This window comes from Cheilinus undulatus, linkage group 11, assembly GCF_018320785.1.
Source record: "Cheilinus undulatus linkage group 11, ASM1832078v1, whole genome shotgun sequence".
In the NCBI taxonomy this organism is placed as follows: Eukaryota; Metazoa; Chordata; class Actinopteri; order Labriformes; family Labridae; genus Cheilinus; species Cheilinus undulatus.
The window spans coordinates 280,001-303,001 of record NC_054875.1 but is presented as its reverse complement, the minus strand read 5'-3'; the positions used below and the strand labels follow the sequence as shown (position 1 = coordinate 303,001).

Below are 23,001 nucleotides of genomic sequence, written 5' to 3'. Positions count from 1 at the left end.
TCATTAACCCTTTATTAACCCTTTATTAACCCTTCATTAACCCTTCATTAACCCTTCATTAACCCTTCATTAACCCTTTATTAACCCTTCATTAACCCTTCATTAACCCTTCATTAACCCTTCATTAACCCTTTATTAACCCTTCATTAACCCTTTATTAACCCTTCATTAACCCTTCATTAACCCTTTATTAACCCTTCATTAACCCTTTATTAACCCTTTATTAACCCTTCATTAACCCTTCATTAACCCTTCATTAACCCTTTATTAACCCTTCATTAACCCTTTATTAACCCTTTATTAACCCTTCATTAACCCTTCATTAACCCTTCATTAACCCTTCATTAACCCTTTATTAACCCTTCATTAACCCTTTATTAACCCTTTATTAACCCTTCATTAACCCTTTATTAACCCTTCATTAACCCTTCATTAACCCTTCATTAACCCTTCATTAACCCTTTATTAACCCTTCATTAACCCTTCATTAACCCTTCATTAACCCTTTATTAACCCTTCATTAACCCTTCATTAACCCTTTATTAACCGAGTCCTTTCGCTAGTTTTTGTCTGTTTAACCCTTTATTGTTCAGTTGTTCCCAGTTTGTCTGAGACAGCTGTCCCAGTTTGACTTTATTTTGTGTTCTGAACAGACGGACGTCTTCACTGTTCCTTCCTCATAGTTAATAATAATAATAAAATGAGTATTGATGGTTTTGTTTTAACTACATTCTAAGAAAGGCTCCAGTTCTACAGCATAAAAATACAATTCATGTTTTATAATAACTATAATTACACAGCCTAGCCTTAGAATGGAGCAGGCTTTTACTGACCACCATGGGCCCCAGTCTAGCTGACCCCCCTTAACCCCCCCAACTTTCCTGCAGCAGAGCTCAGAGGACGGCCTAGCCCTGATTCTTCTGGTCCTGTAAAACGACAGGATTCTGGTTTTAGAACATGTATTTAATAAAACAGACAGATGAAGTCAATGAGGAGCCGACAGCCTGAAATAAGAAGTGATTTTTACTAGAAAGAGTCTGGCATACATGAACCCTGACAGAATGATCTCATAATAAATTATTTATTTCCACACAGACACCTGAAGGAAGCTAGATTCACATTAACGGCTGTAATAATGGCTGTGCAGCTACAGCAGGCATGAAGGTAAGAGAGCAGAAGGCACAGAGTCATACATACAGAGAAAACCAGGACCAGCCATGTGCAGGAGTTTACCTTTGGATTTTACATTTCACATGAAAAACAGCAGAAACAAGCCCACCATATAACTAATGGCGTACAGATTTATGGATTTGGTCTCTTTTTAGAGCTTTTAGTCACTGAAACGACCAAAAACGAACAAACAAAAAATCCAAAATGAATGAAAGATTTACTTCTTTGAATAAACTGCCCTTTCTTATTGAATTAATCTTAGTCTTAAATCTAAATGACTTTTCTCTGATGATACTTGGTTGCCTGATCTCCATGGATTCTGAAATCTTTGGGACATTTCTGCTGAAAACAAACGTTTGTGGGGGTTTACAGAGTTAGCAGCAGCTCTGTGTGGCTGTGTCATCACGGTCCTTTATTTTATTTATTTTAACATTTTAAATCTCTGTCCCATATCGTCTTCTCCAACTAGAGGGGTCACCACATTACACAGGAGCAGATTTCACCACTACACCTGTAACTCTGTTTCACTGGGAATGAAAGGGTTAAAGTTAGAACTGATGCTGAAAGTCTGAACTGTTGTAGTCCACTGATGTGTTTCTGAGAATTGTTCAACCTTTACTTTTCAGTGTCTGAGGAAAAACCCCACACTGACCAGCATCAGACGAAAAACAGGAAATGAAGTGAGGTTTCTCCTCAGACAGTGAGGAACCAGAACGTTCTTCTCTCCTCCTCAGCTCCCTCCACTGGTCCAGACCCTGGTTTCTCTGCTTCAGTGGTCTCACACACGCAGAAAAACCTGAACCCTGGATCTACTCTTACTGCTGCTGCTGAAACCAGTCTCTGATGGTACGGTTCTATTCTCACCAGTACAGCTCTGAGAACCAGTCTGAGCTGGAGGGATCTCGATCAAACTGCTGGTGAGTTAAGGTGAACATGGTTGCAGCTGGTACTGGTTCTGATGGTTGCTGGTACTGGTTCTGATGGTTGCTGGTACTGGTTTTGATGGTTGCTGGTACTGGTTCTGATGGTTGCTGGAACTGATTCCCCTCTTTACTGGTACTGGTTCTGATGGTTGCTGGTACTGGTTCTGATGGTTGCTGGTACTGGTTTTGATGGTTGTTGGTACTGGTTCTGATGGTTGCTAGTACTCATTCCCCTGGTTACTGGTACTGGTTTTGATGGTTGCAGGTACTGGTTCTGATGGTTGCTGGTAATGGTTCCCCTGGTTACTGGTACTGGTTCTGATGGTTGCTGGTACTCATTCCCCTGGTTACTGGTACTGGTTTTGATGGTTGCTGGTACTGGTTCTGGTGGTTGCTGGTAATGGTTCCCCTGGAACTGATTCCCCTGTTTACTGACACTGGTTCTCATGGTTGCTGTCACTGGTTCTGCGAGTTGCTGGTACTGGTTCCCCTGGTTGCTGGTAATGGTTCCCCTGGTTGCTTTTACTGGTTCTCATGGTTGCTGCTGGTACTGGCTCTCTGTGGCTGTGTAGAAATCCTCCAGCACACTCTGCAGGTAGTCAAAGGTGGGTCGGTCCTCCGGTTTGTTCTTCCAGCACTCCAGCATGATTTCATAGAGTTCAGTGGGACAGCTGTCCAGACGCTGCATCCTGTAACCTTTCTCCAGGGAACGGATCACTTCAGGGTTCGTCATCCCTGAAAAACCAAAGATAGCCTGGTTAAGAAACCAAAGATAGCCTGGTTAAGAAACCAAAGATAGCCTGGTTAAGAAACCAAAGATAGCCTGGTGAGATAACCAAAGATAACCTGGTTAGATAGACAAAGACAACCTGGTTAGATAGACAAAGATAACCTGGTTAGATAACCAAAGATAACCTGGTAAGATAACCAAAGATAACCTGGTAAGATAACCAAAGATAACCTGGTTAGATAGACAAAGATAACCTGGTTAGATAACGAAAGATAACCTGGTAAGATAACCAAAGATAACCTGGTAAGATAACCAAAGATAACCTGGTTAGACAGACAAAGATAACCTGGTTAGATAACCAAAGATAACCTGGTAAGATAACCAAAGATAACCTGGTAAGATAACCACAGATAACCTGGTGAGATAACCAAAGATAACCTGGTTAGATAACGAAAGATAACCTGGTAAGATAACCAAAGATAACCTGGTTAGATAACCAAAGATAACCTGGTAAGATAACCAAAGATAACCTGTTAAGATAACCAAAGATAACCTGGTTAGATAACCAAAGATAACCTGGTAAGATAACCAAAGATAACCTGGTAAGATAACCAAAGATAACCTGGTTAGATAACCAAAGATAACCTGGTTAGATAACCAAAGATAACCTGGTTAGATAACCAAAGATAACCTGGTTAGATAACCAAAGATAACCTGGTGAGATAACCAAAGATAACCTGGTTAGATAACCAAAGATAACCTGGTTAGATAGACAAAGATAACCTGGTTAGATAACCAAAGATAACCTGGTTAGATAGACAAAGATAACCTGGTTAGATAGACAAAGATAACCTGGTTAGATAGACAAAGATAACCTGGTTAGATAACCAAAGATAACCTGGTTAGATAACCAAAGATAACCTGGTAAGATAACCAAAGATAACCTGGTTAGATAACCAAAGATAACCTGGTTAGATAACCAAAGATAACCTGGTAAGATAGACAAAGATAACCTGGTTAGATAGACAAAGATAACCTGGTTAGATAACGAAAGATAACCTGGTAAGATAACCAAAGATAACCTGGTAAGATAACCAAAGATAACCTGGTTAGATAGACAAAGATAACCTGGTTAGATAACCAAAGATAACCTGGTAAGATAACCAAAGATAACCTGGTGAGATAACCAAAGATAACCTGGTAAGATAACCAAAGATAACCTGGTAAGATAACCAAAGATAACCTGGTTAGATAACCAAAGATAACCTGGTAAGATAACCAAAGATAACCTGGTGAGATAACCAAAGATAACCTGGTAAGATAACCAAAGATAACCTGGTAAGATAACCAAAGATAACCTGGTAAGATAACCAAAGATAACCTGGTGAGATAACCAAAGATAACCTGGTAAGATAACCAAAGATAACCTGGTAAGATAACCAAAGATAACCTGGTAAGATAACCAAAGATAACCTGGTAAGATAACCAGAGATAACCTGGTGAGATAACCAAAGATAACCTGGTTAGATAACCAAAGATAACCTGGTAAGATAACCAAAGATAACCTGGTGAGATAACCAAAGATAACCTGGTAAGATAACCAAAGATAACCTGGTAAGATAACCAAAGATAACCTGGTTAGATAACCAAAGATAACCTGGTAAGATAACCAAAGATAACCTGGTAAGATAACCAAAGATAACCTGGTTAGATAACCAAAGATAACCTGGTAAGATAACCAAAGATAACCTGGTTAGATAACCAAAGATAGCCTGGTTAGATAACCAAAGATAACCTGGTAAGATAACCAAAGATAACCTGGTTAGATAACCAAAGATAACCTGGTGAGATAACCAAAGATAACCTGGTAAGATAACCAAAGATAACCTGGTTAGATAACCAAAGATAACCAGGATAGATAGCCAAAGATAACCTGGTTAGATAACCAAAGATAACCTGGTTAGATAACCAAAGATAACCTGGTTAGATAACCAAAGATAACCTGGTTAGATAACCAAAGATAACCTGGTTAGATAACCAAAGATAACCTGGTAAGATAACCAAAGATAACCTGGTTAAGAAACCAAAGATAGCCTGGTTAAGAAACCAAAGATAGCCTGGTTAAGAAACCAAAGATAGCCTGGTTAAGAAACCAAAGATAGCCTGGTGAGATAACCAAAGATAACCTGGTTAGATAGACAAAGATAACCTGGTTAGATAGACAAAGATAACCTGGTTAGATAACGAAAGATAACCTGGTAAGATAACCAAAGATAACCTGGTAAGATAACCAAAGATAACCTGGTTAGATAGACAAAGATAACCTGGTTAGATAACGAAAGATAACCTGGTAAGATAACCAAAGATAACCTGGTAAGATAACCAAAGATAACCTGGTTAGATAGACAAAGATAACCTGGTTAGATAACCAAAGATAACCTGGTAAGATAACCAAAGATAACCTGGTAAGATAACCAAAGATAACCTGGTAAGATAACCACAGATAACCTGGTGAGATAACCAAAGATAACCTGGTTAGATAACGAAAGATAACCTGGTAAGATAACCAAAGATAACCTGGTTAGATAACCAAAGATAACCTGGTTAGATAACCAAAGATAACCTGTTAAGATAACCAAAGATAACCTGGTTAGATAACCAAAGATAACCTGGTAAGATAACCAAAGATAACCTGGTAAGATAACCAAAGATAACCTGGTTAGATAACCAAAGATAACCTGGTTAGATAACCAAAGATAACCTGGTTAGATAACCAAAGATAACCTAATTAGATAACCAAAGATAACCTGGTGAGATAACCAAAGATAACCTGGTTAGATAACCAAAGATAACCAGGATAGATAGACAAAGATAACCTGGTTAGATAACCAAAGATAACCTGGTTAGATAGACAAAGATAACCTGGTTAGATAGACAAAGATAACCTGGTTAGATAGACAAAGATAACCTGGTTAGATAACCAAAGATAACCTGGTTAGATAACCAAAGATAACCTGGTAAGATAACCAAAGATAACCTGGTTAGATAACCAAAGATAACCTGGTTAGATAACCAAAGATAACCTGGTTAGATAGACAAAGATAACCTGGTTAGATAACGAAAGATAACCTGGTAAGATAACCAAAGATAACCTGGTAAGATAACCAAAGATAACCTGGTTAGATAGACAAAGATAACCTGGTTAGATAACCAAAGATAACCTGGTAAGATAACCACAGATAACCTGGTGAGATAACCAAAGATAACCTGGTAAGATAACCAAAGATAACCTGGTAAGATAACCAAAGATAACCTGGTAAGATAACCAAAGATAACCTGGTTAGATAACCAAAGATAACCTGGTAAGATAACCAAAGATAACCTGGTGAGATAACCAAAGATAACCTGGTAAGATAACCAAAGATAACCTGGTAAGATAACCAAAGATAACCTGGTGAGATAACCAAAGATAACCTGGTGAGATAACCAAAGATAACCTGGTAAGATAACCAAAGATAACCTGGTAAGATAACCAAAGATAACCTGGTAAGATAACCAAAGATAACCTGGTAAGATAACCAGAGATAACCTGGTGAGATAACCAAAGATAACCTGGTTAGATAACCAAAGATAACCTGGTAAGATAACCAAAGATAACCTGGTTAGATAACCAAAGATAACCTGGTAAGATAACCAAAGATAACCTGGTAAGATAACCAAAGATAACCTGGTTAGATAACCAAAGATAACCTGGTAAGATAACCAAAGATAACCTGGTAAGATAACCAAAGATAACCTGGTTAGATAACCAAAGATAACCTGGTTAGATAACCAAAGATAACCTGGTTAGATAACCAAAGATAACCTGGTTAGATAACCAAAGATAACCTGGTAAGATAACCAAAGATAACCTGGTAAGATAACCAAAGATAACCTGGTAAGATAACCAAAGATAACCTGGTTAGATAACCAAAGATAACCAGGATAGATAGCCAAAGATAACCTGGTTAGATAACCAAAGATAACCTGGTGAGATAACCAAAGATAACCTGGTTAGATAACCAAAGATAACCCATCACTATTTGGTTTATTACTGATCAGTTCTGGGTTATTGATCAGTGATGGGTTATTGATCAGTCATGGGTTATTGATCAGTGATGGGTTATTGATCAGTGGTGGGTTTTTGGTCAGTGATGGGTTATTGATCAGTCATGGGTTACTGATCAGTTCTGGGTTATTGATCAGTGATGGGTTATTGATCAGTCATGGGTTATTGATCAGTCATGGGTTATTGATCAGTGATGGGTTATTGATCAGTGATGGGTTATTGATCAGTGGTGGGTTTTTGGTCAGTGATGGGTTATTGATCAGTCATGGGTTATTGATCAGTGATGGGTTATTGATCAGTGGTGGGTTGTTGGTCAGTGATGGGTTATTGATCAGTCATGGGTTATTGGTCAGTGATGGGTTATTGATAAGTGCTGGGTTATGGGTCAGTGATGGGTTATTGATCAGTCATGGGTTATTGATCAGTCATGAGTTATTGATCAGTTCTGGGTTATTGATCAGTTCTGGGTTATTGATCAGTGATGGGTTATTGATCAGTGGTGGGTTGTTGGTCAGTGATGGGTTATTGATCAGTCATGGGTTATTGATCAGTGATGGGTTATTGATCAGTCATGGGTTATTGATCAGTGATGGGTTATTGATCAGTTCTGGGTTTTTGATCAGTGGTGGGTTATTGATCAGTTCTGGGTTATTGATCAGTGATGGGTTATTGATCAGTTCTGGGTTATTGGTCAGTGATGGGTTATTGATCAGTGATGGGTTATTGATCAGTGGTGGGTTATTGGTCAGTGATGGGTTATTGATCAGTGGTGGGTTATTGGTCAGTGATGGGTTATTGATCAGTCATGGGTTATTGATCAGTGATGGGTTATTGATCAGTGATGGGTTATTGATCAGTGGTGGGTTATTGGTCAGTGATGGGTTATTGATCAGTGATGGGTTATTGATCAGTCATGGGTTATTGATCAGTGATGGGTTATTGATCAGTTCTGGGTAATTGATCAGTTCTGGCTTATTGATCAGTGGTTGGTCATTAAACAGTCATTGATTTTCATATGTCTTTACCCGGGTACGGTGTGCGTCCATAGCTGATGATTTCAGTTAGCAGGATACCAAAAGACCAGACGTCAGATTTGATGGTGAAGGAGCCGTAGTTTATGGCTTCTGGAGCCGTCCATTTGATGGGAAACTTGGCTCCTGGTTAAATGAGAATAAGGACTTGTCAGAATGTGGAGCAGTGAGGACAGGGTTGTTAACAACAGACAAGATATGGAGTCCATCCTCTACCTCTGATGATGTCATACTTTAATATTTATAAAACATTCCATCCTCTACCTCTGATGATGTCATACTTTAATATTTATAACTCATTCCATCCTCTACCTCTGATGATGTCATACTTTAATATTTATAAAACATTCCATCCTCTACCTCGGATGATCATGTCATACTTTAATATTTATAAATCATTCCATCCTCTACCTCTGATGATGATGTCATACTTTAATATTTATAAAACATTCCATCCTCCACCTGTGATGATGTCATACTTTAATATTTATAACTCATTCCATCCTCTACCTCTGATGAAGATGTCATACTTTAATATTTTTTAAAACATTCCATCCTCTACCTCTGATGATCATGTCATACTTTAATATTTATAAAACATTCCATCCTCCACCTGTGATGATGTCATACTTTAATATTTATAAAACATTCCATCCTCCACCTGTGATGATGTCATACTTTAATATTTATAACTCATTCCATCCTCTACCTCTGATGATGTCATACTTTAATATTTATAAAACATTCCATCCTCTACCTCTGATGATGTCATACTTTAATATTTATAAAACATTCCATCCTCTACCTCTGATGATTATGATGTCATACTTTAATATTTATAAATCATTCCATCCTCTACCTCTGATGATGATGTCATACTTTAATATTTAGAAAACATTCCATCCTCCACCTCTGATGAAGATGTCATACTTTAATATTTATAAAACATTCCATCCTCTACCTCTGATGATGTCATACTTTAATATTTATAACTCATTCCATCCTCTACCTCTGATGATGTCATACTTTAATATTTAGAAAACATTCCATCCTCCACCTATGATGATGTCATACTTTAATATTTATAAAACATTCCATCCTCCACCTGTGATGATGATGATGTCATACTTTAATATTTATAAAACATTCCATCCTCCACCTGTGATGATGTCATACTTTAATATTTATAAAACATTCCATCCTCCACCTGTGATGATGATGATGTCATACTTTAATATTTATAAAACATTCCATCCTCCACCTGTGATGATGTCATACTTTAATATTTATAAAACATTCCATCCTCCACCTGTGATGATGTCATACTTTAACATCGTTATAGCATTCCCTGTCAGTGTACCTGGTCTTACCTTCTCTGGCCGTGTACTCGTTGTCCTCGATGATCCTTGCCAGTCCGAAGTCTGCGATCTTACAGACCAGAGCCTTGTTGACCAGGATGTTTGCAGCTCTCAGGTCTCTGTGGATGTAGTTTCTCTGCTCGATGTACGCCATCCCCTCAGCAATCTGACCACAGAGAGAGTCAATGCTGAGGTTACCGTGCAAAAACATATTTAAATGTATTTACTGTCTGAACCTAGCTCCATCAATCAGTCAACATCTGGTTGTTTTCTGAAGATCTTTAACAAAATGGAGTGACATGGAGGAATGCCCACTTCAAGTTTTTGTACTCTACTACCCATCTCTGGGTCATGTTCGGACTCATGCAGCTGGTCGGCATAAACAGCAAGCTAAGGAACAGGACTGTGAGAACGGAGGAACTGAATTATCACTGTCTACATCTATGCTGATTGTTGATAGAAGGCTGTTACTGTGCAGGTTAGACCTGATCTACTAGTCTTCATAGCTGATCACAGTGATCATTGAGGTGTGGGCAAGCTCTGCTGCTGAATCCCAAACGTTAGGTAAAGGTGGCTGAATGGGTCTCACCTGTGCAGAGAAATCGATGAGCTTTGGCAGCTGGACTTTGTTTCCTTCATCACTCTTTAAGAAGTCCAATAAGCTACCTGATTGATGAAACAGGAAGAAGGAACACTTAGTTCTACTACAGCTACAACCACAGTTCCAAAAATCTAAATCAGCTCATATTTTTCATGAAATGGTCAAATGTCTTAGTGTCAACATCTGATATGTTGTTTGTGTTCTATTGTGAATCAAATATGGGTTTATGAGATTCAGAAATCACTGACTTCTGTTTTTATTTACATTCCAAACAGCGACCCGACTTTTTTGGAACTGGTGGCTGTGTGTCAGAGAACATTCTGATCCTGAACATACAGCTGTTCCTCTTAGATCTAACAAAAATCCAGTTAACGTTATGGCATCGATGGCCCTGCCCCCTGACCTTTCTCCATGAACTCCGTGATGATATAGATGGGCTCCTCCTTGGTGACCACGGCGTTCAAACGGACCAGCTTATCGTGCTGCAAAGTCTTCATCAGGTTAGCCTCAGCCATGAATGCCTCTACCGACATGCTGCCCGGCTTCATGGTCTTAACCGCCACCTTGGTGTGTTTGTTATAGGTGGCTTCACAGGAAACAGGAAGTTAGACTGACTGATCAATCACCGACAAATCAAGAACTGACTGATCAATTACTGACTGATCAATAACTGACTGAACAATTACTGACTGATCAATAACTGACTGATCAATAACTGACTGATCAATAACTGACTGATCAATAACTGACAGATCCATTACTGACTGATCATTAACTGACTGATCAATAACTGACTGATCAATAACTGACTGATCAATAACTGACTGATCAATCACTGACAAATCAATAACTGACTGATCAATTACTGACTGATCAATAATTGACTGATCAATCACTGACAAATCAATCACTGACTGATCAATAACTGACTGATCAATAACTGACTGATCAATTACTGACTAATAAATAACTGACTGATCAATAACTGACAAATCAATAACTGACTGATCAATAACTTACTGATCAATAACTGACTGATCAATCACTGACAAATCAATAACTGACTGATCAATCACTGACTGATCAATTAATGACAGATCCATAACTGACTGATCAATAACTGACTGATCAATAACTGACTGATTAATCACTGACTGATCAATAACTGACTGATCAATAACTCACTGATCAATCACTGACAGATCAAAAACCGACTGATCAATAACTGACTGATCAATAACTCACTGATCAATAACTGACTGATCAATCACTGACTGATCAATTACTGACTGATCAATAACTGACTGATCAATAACTGACTGATTAATCACTGACTGATCAATAACTGACTGATCAATAACTCACTGATCAATCACTGACAGATCAAAAACTGACTGATCAATAACTGACTGATCAATAACTGACTGATCAATAACTGACTGATCAATCACTGACTAATCAATAACTGACTGATCAATCACTGACAGGTCAAAAACCGACTGATCAATCACTGACAAATCAATAACTGACTGATCAATAACTGACTGATCAATAACTGACTGATCAATCACTGACAAATCAATAACTGACTGATCAATAACTGACTGATCAATAACTGACTGATCAATAACTGACTGATCAATCACTGACTAATCAATAACTGACTGATCAATCACTGACAGATCAAAAACCGACTGATCAATCACTGACAAATCAATAACTGACTGATCAATTACTGACTGATCAATAACTGACTGATCAATCACTGACTAAACAATAACTGACTGATCAATCACTGACAGATCAATAACTGACTGATCAATAACTGACTGATCAATAACCAACTGATCAATCACTGACAAATCAATAACTGACAAATCAATAACTGACTGATCCATAACTGACTGATCAATCACTGACTAATCAATAACTGACTGATCAATCACTGAATGATCAATAACTGACTGATCAATAACTGACTAATCCATTACTGACTGATCAATAACTGACTGATCAATAACTGACTGATTAATAACTGACTGATCAATAACTGACTGATCAATCACTGACAAATCAATAACTGACTGATCAATAACTGACTGATCAATCACTGACAGATCAATCACTGACTAATCAATAACTGACTGATCAATAACCAACTGATCAATCACTGACAAATCAATAACTGACTGATCAATAACTGACTGATCAATAACTGACTGATCAATCACTGAAAGATCAATCACTGACTAATCAATAACTGACTGATCAATAACTGACAGATCAATAACTGACTGATCAATAACTGACTAATCCATTCCTGACTGATCAATAACTGACTGATCAATAACTGACTGATTAATAACTGACAGATCAATAACTGACTGATCAATCACTGACAAATCAATAACTGACTGATCAATAACTGACTGATCAATCACTGAAAGATCAATCACTGACTAATCAATAACTGACAAATCAATAACTGACAGATCAATAACTGACTGATCAATAACTGACTAATTAATCACTGAAAGATCAATCACTGACTGATCAATCACTGACAAATCAATAACTGACTGATCATTCACTGACAGATCAATCACTGACTAATCGATAACTGACTGATCAATAACTGACAGATCAATAACTGACTGATCAATAACTGACTAATCCATTACTGACTGATCAATAAATGACTGATCAATAACTGACTGATTAATAACTGACAGATCAATAACTGACTGATCAATCACTGACAAATCAATAACTGACTGATCAATTACTGACTGATCAATAACTGACTGATCAATAACTGACTGATCAATCACTGACAAATCAATAACTGACTGATTAATAACTGACAGATCAATAACTGACTGATCAATCACTGACAAATCAATAACTGACTGATCAATAACTGACTGATCAATAACTGACTGATGAATCACTGACAAATCAATCACTGACTGATCAATAACTGACTGATCAATAACTGACTGATCAATCACTGACAAATCAATAACTGACTGATCAATAACTGACTGATCAATTACTGACAGATCAATAACTGACTGATCAATAACAGACAGATCAATTACTGACTGATTAATCACTGATTGATCAATAACTGACTGATCAATAACTCACTGATCAATAACTGAGATCAAAAACCGACTGATCAATCACTGACTGATCAATCACTGACAAATCAATAACTGACTGATCAATTACTGACTGATCAATAACTGACTGATCAATAACTGACTGATCAATCACTGACAGATCAATAACTGACTGATCAATAACTGACTGATCAATAACTGACTGATCAATCACTGACAAATCAATAACTGACTGATCAATAACTGACTGATCAATAACTGACTGATCAATCACTGACAAATCAATCACTGACTGATCAATAACTGACTGATCAATAACTGACTGATCAATCACTGACAAATCAATAACTGACTGATCAATAACTGACTGATCAATTACTGACAGATCAATAACTGACTGATCAATAACAGACAGATCAATAACTGACTGATTAATCACTGATTGATCAATAACTCACTGATCAATAACTCACTGATCAATAACTGAGATCAAAAACCGACTGAAAAATCACTGACTGATCAATCACTGACAAATCAATAACTGACTGATCAATTACTGACTGATCAATAACTGACTGATTAATCACTGACAAATCAATCACTGACAGATCAATAACTGACTAATCAATCACTGACAAATCAATTACTGACTAATCAATAACTGACTGATCAATAGCTGACAGATCAATAACTGACTGATCAATAACTGACTGATCAATCACTGACAAATCAATAACTGACTGATCAATAACTGACTGATCAATAACTGACTGATCAATCACTGACAAATCAATAACTGACTGATCAATAACTGACTGATCAATTACTGACAGACCAATAACTGACTGATCAATAACTGACAGATCAATAACTGACTGATTAATAACCGGCTGATCAATCACTGAAAAATCAATAACTGACTGATCAATTACTGACTGATCAATAACTGACTGATCAATAACTGACTGATCAATCACTGACTAATCAATAACTGACTGATCAATCACTGACAGATCAATAACTGACTGATCAATAACTGACTGATCAATAACTGACTGATCAATCACTGACAGATCAATAACTGACTGATCAATAACTGACTGATCAATAACTGACTGATCAATCACTGACAAATCAATAACTGACAAATCAATCACTGACAGATCAATAACTGACTGATCAATAACTGACTGATCAATAACCAACTGATCAATCACTGACAAATCAATAAATGACTGATCAATAACTGACTGATCAATAACTGACTGATCAATCACTGACAGATCAATAACTGACTGATCAATAACTGACTGATCAATAACTGACTGATCAATAACTGACTGATCAATCACTGACAGATCAATAACTGACAAATCAATAACTGACTGATCAATAACTGACTGATCAATAACTGACTGATCAATAACTGACTGATTAATCACTGACAAATCAATAACTGACAGATCAATTACTGACTGATCAATAACTGACTGATCAATCACTGACAAATCAATCACTGACTGATCAATAACTGACTGATCAATAACTGACTGATCAATAACTGACTGATCAATCACTGACAAATCAATAACTGACTGATCAATCACTGACAAATCAATAACTGACTGATCAATAACTGACTGATCAATAACTGACTGATCAATAACTGACTGATCAATCAATGACAAATCAATAACTGACTGATCAATAACTGACTGATCAATTACTCACTGATCAATGACTGACTGATCAATAACTGACAGATCAAAAACCGAATGATCAATCACTGACAGATCAATAACTGACTGATCAATAACTCACTGATAAATTACTGACAAATCAAGAACTGACTGATCAATTACTGACTGATCAATAACTCAATGATCAATAACTGACAGATCAATAACTGACAAATCAATCACTGACTGATCAATAACTGACTGATCAATAACTCACTGATCAATAACAGACTGATCAATAATAAATGGATCAATAACTGACTGATCAATAACTCACTGATCAATAACTGACAGATCAAAAACCGACTGATCAATCACTGACAAATCAATAACTGACTGATCAATAACTGACAGATAAATAACTCACTGATCAATGACTGACTGATCAATAACTTACTGATAAATCACTGAGTGATCAATAACTGACTAATCAATCACTAACTGATCAATAACTCACTGATCAGTCACTGACTGATCAATAACTGACTGATAAATACCTCACTGCTCAATCACTGACTGATCAATCACTGACTAATCAATCACTGACTGATCAATAACTCACTGATCAGTCACTGACTGATCAATCACTGACTGATCAATCACTGACAGATCAATAACTCAATGAGCAATAACTCAGATCAATAACTTATTGATCAATAACAGATCAATAACTCACTTATCAATAACTGATCAATAACTCACTGATCAATAACATACAGATCAATAATTCACTGATCAATAACTAACGGATCAATATCTCACTGGTCAATCACTAACTGATCAATCACTGACTGATCAAAAATTCACTGATCAATAACTCAGTGATCAATCGCTGACTGATCAATCACTGAATGATCAATAACTGACTGATCATTAACTCAGTGATCAATTACTGAATGATCAATGTATTATCTATCAGGTGCATATTGATCTGACTGATAGATGACTGATATCTAATCATCTGTATTGATCTGACTGATAGATGACTGATATCTCTAATCATCTGTATTGATCTGACTGATCGATGACTGATATCTAATCATCTGTATTGATCTGACTGATCGATGACTGATATCTAATCATCTGTATTGATCTGACTGATAGATGACTGATATCTAATCATCTGTATTGATCTGACTGATGGATGACTGATATCTAATCATCTGTATTGATCTGACTGATAGATGACTGATATCTCTAATCATCTGTATTGATCTGACTGATAGATGACTGATATCTTATCATCTGTATTGATCTGACTGATAGATGACTGATATCTAATCATCTGTATTGATCTGACTGATCGATGACTGATATCTAATCATCTGTATTGATCTGACTGATCGATGACTGATATCTAATCATCTGTATTGATCTGACTGATAGATGACTGATATCTTATCATCTGTATTGATCTGACTGATCGATGACTGATATCTAATCATCTGTATTGATCTGACTGATCGATGACTGATATCTAATCATCTGTATTGATTTGACTGATAGATGACTGATATCTAATCATCTGTATTGATCTGACTGATAGATGACTGATATCTAATCATCTGTATTGATCTGACTGATAGATGACTGATATCTAATCATCTGTATTGATCTGACTGATCGATGACTGATATCTAATCATCTGTATTGATTTGACTGATAGATGACTGATATCTAATCATCTGTATTGATCTGATTGATAGATGACTGATATCTAATCATCTGTATTGATCTGACTGATCGATGACTGATATCTAATCATCTGTATTGATCTGACTGATAGATGACTGATATCTAATCATCTGTATTGATCTGACTGATAGATGACTGATATCTAATCATCTGTATTGATCTGACTGATCGATGACTGATATCTAATCATCTGTATTGATTTGACTGATAGATGACTGATATCTAATCATCTGTATTGATCTGATTGATAGATGACTGATATCTAATCATCTGTATTGATCTGACTGATCGATGACTGATATCTAATCATCTGTATTGATCTGACTGATCGATGACTGATATCTAATCATCTGTATTGATCTGACTGATCGATGACTGATATCTAATCATCTGTATTGATCTGACTGATAGATGACTGATATCTTATCATCTGTATTGATCTGACTGATAGATGACTGATATCTAATCATCTGTATTGATCTGACTGATCGATGACTGATATCTAATCATCTGTATTGATTTGACTGATAGATGACTGATATCTAATCATCTGTATTGATCTGACTGATAGATGACTGATATCTAATCATCTGTATTGATCTGACTGATCGATGACTGATATCTAATCATCTGTATTGATCTGACTGATCGATGACTGATATCTAATCATCTGTATTGATTTGACTGATAGATGACTGATATCTAATCATCTGTATTGATCTGATTGATAGATGACTGATATCTAATCATCTGTATTGATCTGACTGATCGATGACTGATATCTAATCATCTGTATTGATCTGACTGATCGATGACTGATATCTAATCATCTGTATTGATCTGACTGATCGATGACTGATATCTAATCATCTGTATTGATCTGACTGATAGATGACTGATATCTAATCATCTGTATTGATCTCACCCATCCAGACTTCTCCAAACTGTCCCGCTCCCAGCCTCTTGTCCAGCTTCAGGGATGATCTTGGGATCTCCCAGGCGTCCTTCTCCCAGGGTTTCTCTGGTTTGGGGCTCAGACAGGGACTGGTCAGGGTCTGACAGAGACCGTCTCCCTGCTCTGGAACATAGATACGATCAATCAGCATGAATCTGGATTTTTGGTGTTTTTTCTATGTTTTCTGCTGAGATATTTATATAAACCATATAGAGGTCTGATCTGATAAAAACTATAAAACTTTATTGATACCCAGAGAGGACAACGATAACAGAGCGAATAGGGAAATAAAAATGAAACAAAGAAAGATGAGGTGTTTATCAAACTGTTTATAGATCCTCATGTTCATCAGAGTCCCAGAGACCAGAACAGGATCCATGTCCTTTCCATGTGAAGAATTCTCAGAATCTTCTATTCTATTCAATCCTGGATCAATCCTGCCTCGTTAATGAACATTATTATCATTCTTCTTATTATTATTTCCTTCTTCTTCTTCTTCTTCTTCTTCTTATTATTATTAATATGAGTAGTATTAGCATTATTAGTATTATTAGCAGAGATCAGGAGAGACAGGAGGACAGGATCAGAAAGCTCTAGACATGTGGATGAGGCTAAAACAGCTGACCCTCTGGTTTAGTGGACCCACTTTATAGTGGCAGACCAGCTCCTGCAGCATGCTGAAGGTAAATCCTGAAGACCTGGTAGAAAGATCTCCCTATCTAAACCTGTCCCATCAAGAGAGGGTATTAGGGTCTAACCCCATCCCGGTCTGGTTTAGTGGACTCACTCTTATAATGGCAGACCAGCTCCTGCAGCGTGCTGAAGGTGATCCGAGGAGAAATGTAGAATCCTCCATTATCCAGAGTTCTGATCTTATAATGTTTGACCGTGTCTGCAGACTGGCCGTCACTGTCCCGCACAGACAGGGAGTAACTTCCTGTTTCAAAATAAAACAGCAAAGTGGAGATTAACTATGAGAGGTTATTAGATCAGACAGGGAGTAACTTCCTGTTTCAAAATAAAATGACAAATCAAAGGTTAAAGACCCTGTAAAGTCAAATCCAAAGTTTTTGTCTGAACACTCCTGAAATGTGTGAATCTGGTTGCTGTAAACATGTGAAACCTCTGAGATCTACATGTGACTGAATTCTGGATTCTGGATTTCTCATTTCACCTCTTTCCTGGCTTGGTTTCATGTGGGCGGGGCCAATATGTGGGCTCATGACGTCATGAGCCCACAGTAGGGAATGACCCCGCCCCTCTAACCCTACAATACTGTGGAAGGAAGCAGTCACCTGGAGCAGGGACTTCTGGGAATATTTTGTGCAAAGGGATTCACTCTAGTACCGTTCTATAATGTTCACGTTTCATTGCAGAGTTATAGTCATCCATGTTTTATTGGTTCATATTTTTAGGGGAAAGTATTTTCCAAGTATGACACCATGAGTGAGGGGGTTAATGCTGCAGACGACCCTGCCTGTTTGTGTCTTTATCTGTGGTTCTAATTAAAGATAGCTGCTCATGCTTACTGTGTGAGGGTTTGTTAAACTCACTCAACTCATCTATGAGCCACTCCTCATCACAGTTAGCCACAATCTAAAATCACAGAGCAGTTCGTCTCAGTACAGTCTGTTGTCACGGCGGTCTATGGATCATTTAAAGCATCATAGCAGAGATTTGAACAGACTTTGTCTCTTCTTCTAAAGTCAACAAAAGGTCAAAAGACAGGCTAATGGAATCAGAGCTTTCCTCCATTCAGACTGTAACATTTTTAAACCTGAGAGGATCATATTCCTCCTGAGTGGGCGGGGCTTCAGCTCATTCAACAGACACGCCCACACCATCCTGGAGCAGATTTCACTGCCTCATTTTTCACGATTTGAAGCTTAATTTTATAAACGTGGAGATGCTTTATGTGACTGAAATTTGACCTGGGGGTTCATAACACAGAGACCTATCATACGACAAACATAAATACAGTTTTATTTTTACTTTACAGGCTCGTTAAATATGAGGAGACAAAAGAGAGAGTCACTTCCTGTTAGAGAAAAAAATCAAAGGTTAAACATGAGAGGAGAGAAACCTGATATGATACTAGTCAGATTCTGAGTTAAGGAGGTGATCTGGATCACAGACTCACCCTTGGTGGTCTCGCTGTCCCGGATCATGAAAGAGCCCATCTTGTTCCCAGGAGCCAGCAGCTGACGCTCAGCATCCTTCCTGCTGACGCCTTTAAAGAACCACCTGGAACAGGAAGTACAAAAACCATCAAAGCGGACGTCCAATGGGCTAGAAGAAGAAAAACAACTAACACTGAGGGCCCCAATATGGCTGAAACCAACACTGAGGGCCCCAAGATGGCTGAAACCAACACTGAGGGCCCCAAGATGGCTGAAACCAACACTGAGGGCCCCAAGATGGCTTTAAAAACCAACACTGAGGGCCCCAAGATGGCTGAAACCAACACTGAGGGCCCCAAGATGGCTTAAAAACCAACACTGAGGGCCCCAAGATGGCTGAAACCAACACTGAGGGCCACAAGATGGCTGAAACCAACACTGAGGGCCCCAAGATGGCTGAAACCAACACTGAGGGCCCCAAGATGGCTTTAAAAACCAACACCGAGGGCCCCAAGATGGCTTAAAAACCAACACTGAGGGCCCCAATATGGCTGAAACTTACACTGAGGGACCCAAGATGTCTTCAAAACCAACACTGAGGGACCCAAGATGGCCTAAAAACCAACACTGAGGGCCCCAAGATGTCTTCAAAACCAACACTGAGGGCCCCAAGATGGCCTAAAAACCAACACTGAGGGCCCCAAGATGGCTTAAAAACCAACACTGAGGGCCCCAAGATGGCCTAAAAACCAACACTGAGGGCCCCACGATGGCTTAAAAACCAACACTGAGGGCCCCAAGACGGTTGGAACTAACACTGAGGGCCCCAAGATGTCTTCAAAACCAACACTGAGGGCTCCAAGATGGCCTAAAAACCAACACTGAGGGCCCCAAGATGTCTTCAAAACCAACACTGAGGTCCCCAAGATGGCCTAAAAACCAACCCTGAGGGCCCCAAGATGTCTTCAAAACCAACACTGAGGGCCCCAAGATGGCCTAAAAACCAACACTGAGGGCCCCAAGATGGCTGCAAAACCAACACTGAGGGCCCCAAGATGGCCTAAAAACCAACACTGAGGGCCCCAAGATGGCTTAAAAACCAACACTGAGGGCCCCAAGATGGCCTAAAAACCAACACTGAGGGCCCCACGATGGCTTAAAAACCAACACTGAGGGCCCCAAGACGGTAGGAACTAACACTGAGGGCCCCAAGATGTCTTCAAAACCAACACTGAGGGCCCCAAGATGGCTTTAAAAACCAACACTGAGGGCCCCAAGATGGCTGAAACCAACACTGAGGGCCCCAAGATGGCTTAAAAACCAACACTGAGGGCCCCAAGATGGCTGAAACCAACACTGAGGGCCACAAGATGGCTGAAACCAACACTGAGGGCCCCAAGATGGCTGAAACCAACACTGAGGGCCCCAAGATGGCTTTAAAAACCAACACCGAGGGCCCCAAGATGGCTTAAAAACCAACACTGAGGGCCCCAATATGGCTGAAACTTACACTGAGGGACCCAAGATGTCTTCAAAACCAACACTGAGGGACCCAAGATGGCCTAAAAACCAACACTGAGGGCCCCAAGATGTCTTCAAAACCAACACTGAGGGCCCCAAGATGGCCTAAAAACCAACACTGAGGGCCCCAAGATGGCTTAAAAACCAACACTGAGGGCCCCAAGATGGCTTCAAAACCAACACTGAGGGCCCCACGATGGCTTAAAAACCAACACTGAGGGCCCCAAGACGGTTGGAACTAACACTGAGGGCCCCAAGATGTCTTCAAAACCAACACTGAGGGCTCCAAGATGGCCTACAAACCAACACTGAGGGCGCCAAGATGTCTTCAAAACCAACACTGAGGTCCCCAAGATGGCCTAAAAACCAACCCTGAGGGCCCCAAGATGTCTTCAAAACCAACACTGAGGGCCCCAAGATGGCCTAAAAACCAACACTGAGGGCCCCAAGATGGCTGCAAAACCAACACTGAGGGCCCCAAGATGGCCTAAAAACCAACACTGAGGGCCCCAAGATGGCTTAAAAACCAACACTGAGGGCCCCACGATGGCTTAAAAACCAACACTGAGGGCCCCAAGACGGTAGGAACTAACACTGAGGGCCCCAAGATGTCTTCAAAACCAACACTGAGGGCTCCAAGATGGCCTAAAAACCAACACTGAGGGCCCCAAGATGTCTTCAAAACCAACACTGAGGTCCCCAAGATGGCCTAAAAACCAACCCTGAGGGCCCCAAGATGTCTTCAAAACCAACACTGAGGGCCCCAAGATGGCCTAAAAACCAACACTGAGGGCCCCAAGATGGCTGCAAAACCAACACTGAGGGCCCCAAGATGGCCTAAAAACCAACACTGAGGGCCCCAAGATGGCTTAAAAACCAACACTGAGGGCCCCAAGACGGTTGGAACTAACACTGAGGGCCCCAAGATGTCTTCAAAACCAACACTGAGGGCTCCAAGATGGCTGAAACCAACACTGAGGGCCCCAAGATGGTTTAAAAACCAACACTGAGGGCCCCAAGATGGCTGGAACCAACACTGAGGGCCCCAAGATGGCTGGAACCAACACTGAGGGCCCCAAGATGGCTGAAACCAACACTGAGGGCCCCAAGATGGCTGAAACCAACACTGAGGGCCCCAAGATGGCTTTAAAAACCAACACTGAGGGCCCCAAGATGACTGAAACCAACACTGAGGGCCCCAAGATGGCTTAAAAACCAACACTGAGGGCCCCAAGATGGCTGAAACCAACACTGAGGGCCACAAGATGGCTGAAACCAACACTGAGGGCCCCAAGATGGCTGAAACCAACACTGAGGGCCCCAAGATGGCTTTAAAAACCAACACCGAGGGCCCCAAGATGGCTTAAAAACCAACACTGAGGGCCCCAATATGGCTGAAACTTACACTGAGGGACCCAAGATGTCTTCAAAACCAACACTGAGGGACCCAAGATGGCCTAAAAACCAACACTGAGGGACCCAAGATGTCTTCAAAACCAACACTGAGGGACCCAAGATGGCCTAAAAACCAACACTGAGGGCCCCAAGATGTCTTCAAAACCAACACTGAGGGCCCCAAGATGGCCTAAAAACCAACACTGAGGGCCCCAAGATGGCTTCAAAACCAACACTGAGGGCCCCACGATGGCTTAAAAACCAACACTGAGGGCCCCAAGACGGTTGGAACTAACACTGAGGGCCCCAAGATGTCTTCAAAACCAACACTGAGGGCTCCAAGATGGCCTAAAAACCAACACTGAGGGCCCCAAGATGTCTTCAAAACCAACACTGAGGTCCCCAAGATGGCCTAAAAACCAACCCTGAGGGCCCCAAGATGTCTTCAAAACCAACACTGAGGGCCCCAAGATGGCCTAAAAACCAACACTGAGGGCCCCAAGATGGCCTAAAAACCAACACTGAGGGCC

At 39.4% G+C, this 23,001-nt stretch overlaps 1 protein-coding gene across 2 annotated transcripts in view; it reads right to left on the bottom strand.

The window, feature by feature from the left end:
* Positions 1–1,005: 1,005 nt before the first annotated feature.
* The window catches only part of hck (HCK proto-oncogene, Src family tyrosine kinase), a 54,554-nt gene continuing 32,558 nt past the window's right edge, over positions 1,006–23,001 (bottom strand). For both annotated transcript variants that reach the window (XM_041799099.1, XM_041799100.1), the window contains exons 6-13: positions 19,576–19,679; positions 18,223–18,372; positions 17,406–17,558; positions 10,325–10,507; positions 9,910–9,986; positions 9,333–9,486; positions 7,957–8,088; positions 1,006–2,828 (exon numbers count right to left, since the gene is read on the bottom strand). In XM_041799099.1, coding sequence (XP_041655033.1) covers positions 2,626–2,828; positions 7,957–8,088; positions 9,333–9,486; positions 9,910–9,986; positions 10,325–10,507; positions 17,406–17,558; positions 18,223–18,372; positions 19,576–19,679 — 1,156 coding nt within the window. In that variant the 3' untranslated portion in view covers positions 1,006–2,625. The remainder of the gene's footprint in view (positions 2,829–7,956; positions 8,089–9,332; positions 9,487–9,909; positions 9,987–10,324; positions 10,508–17,405; positions 17,559–18,222; positions 18,373–19,575; positions 19,680–23,001) is intronic.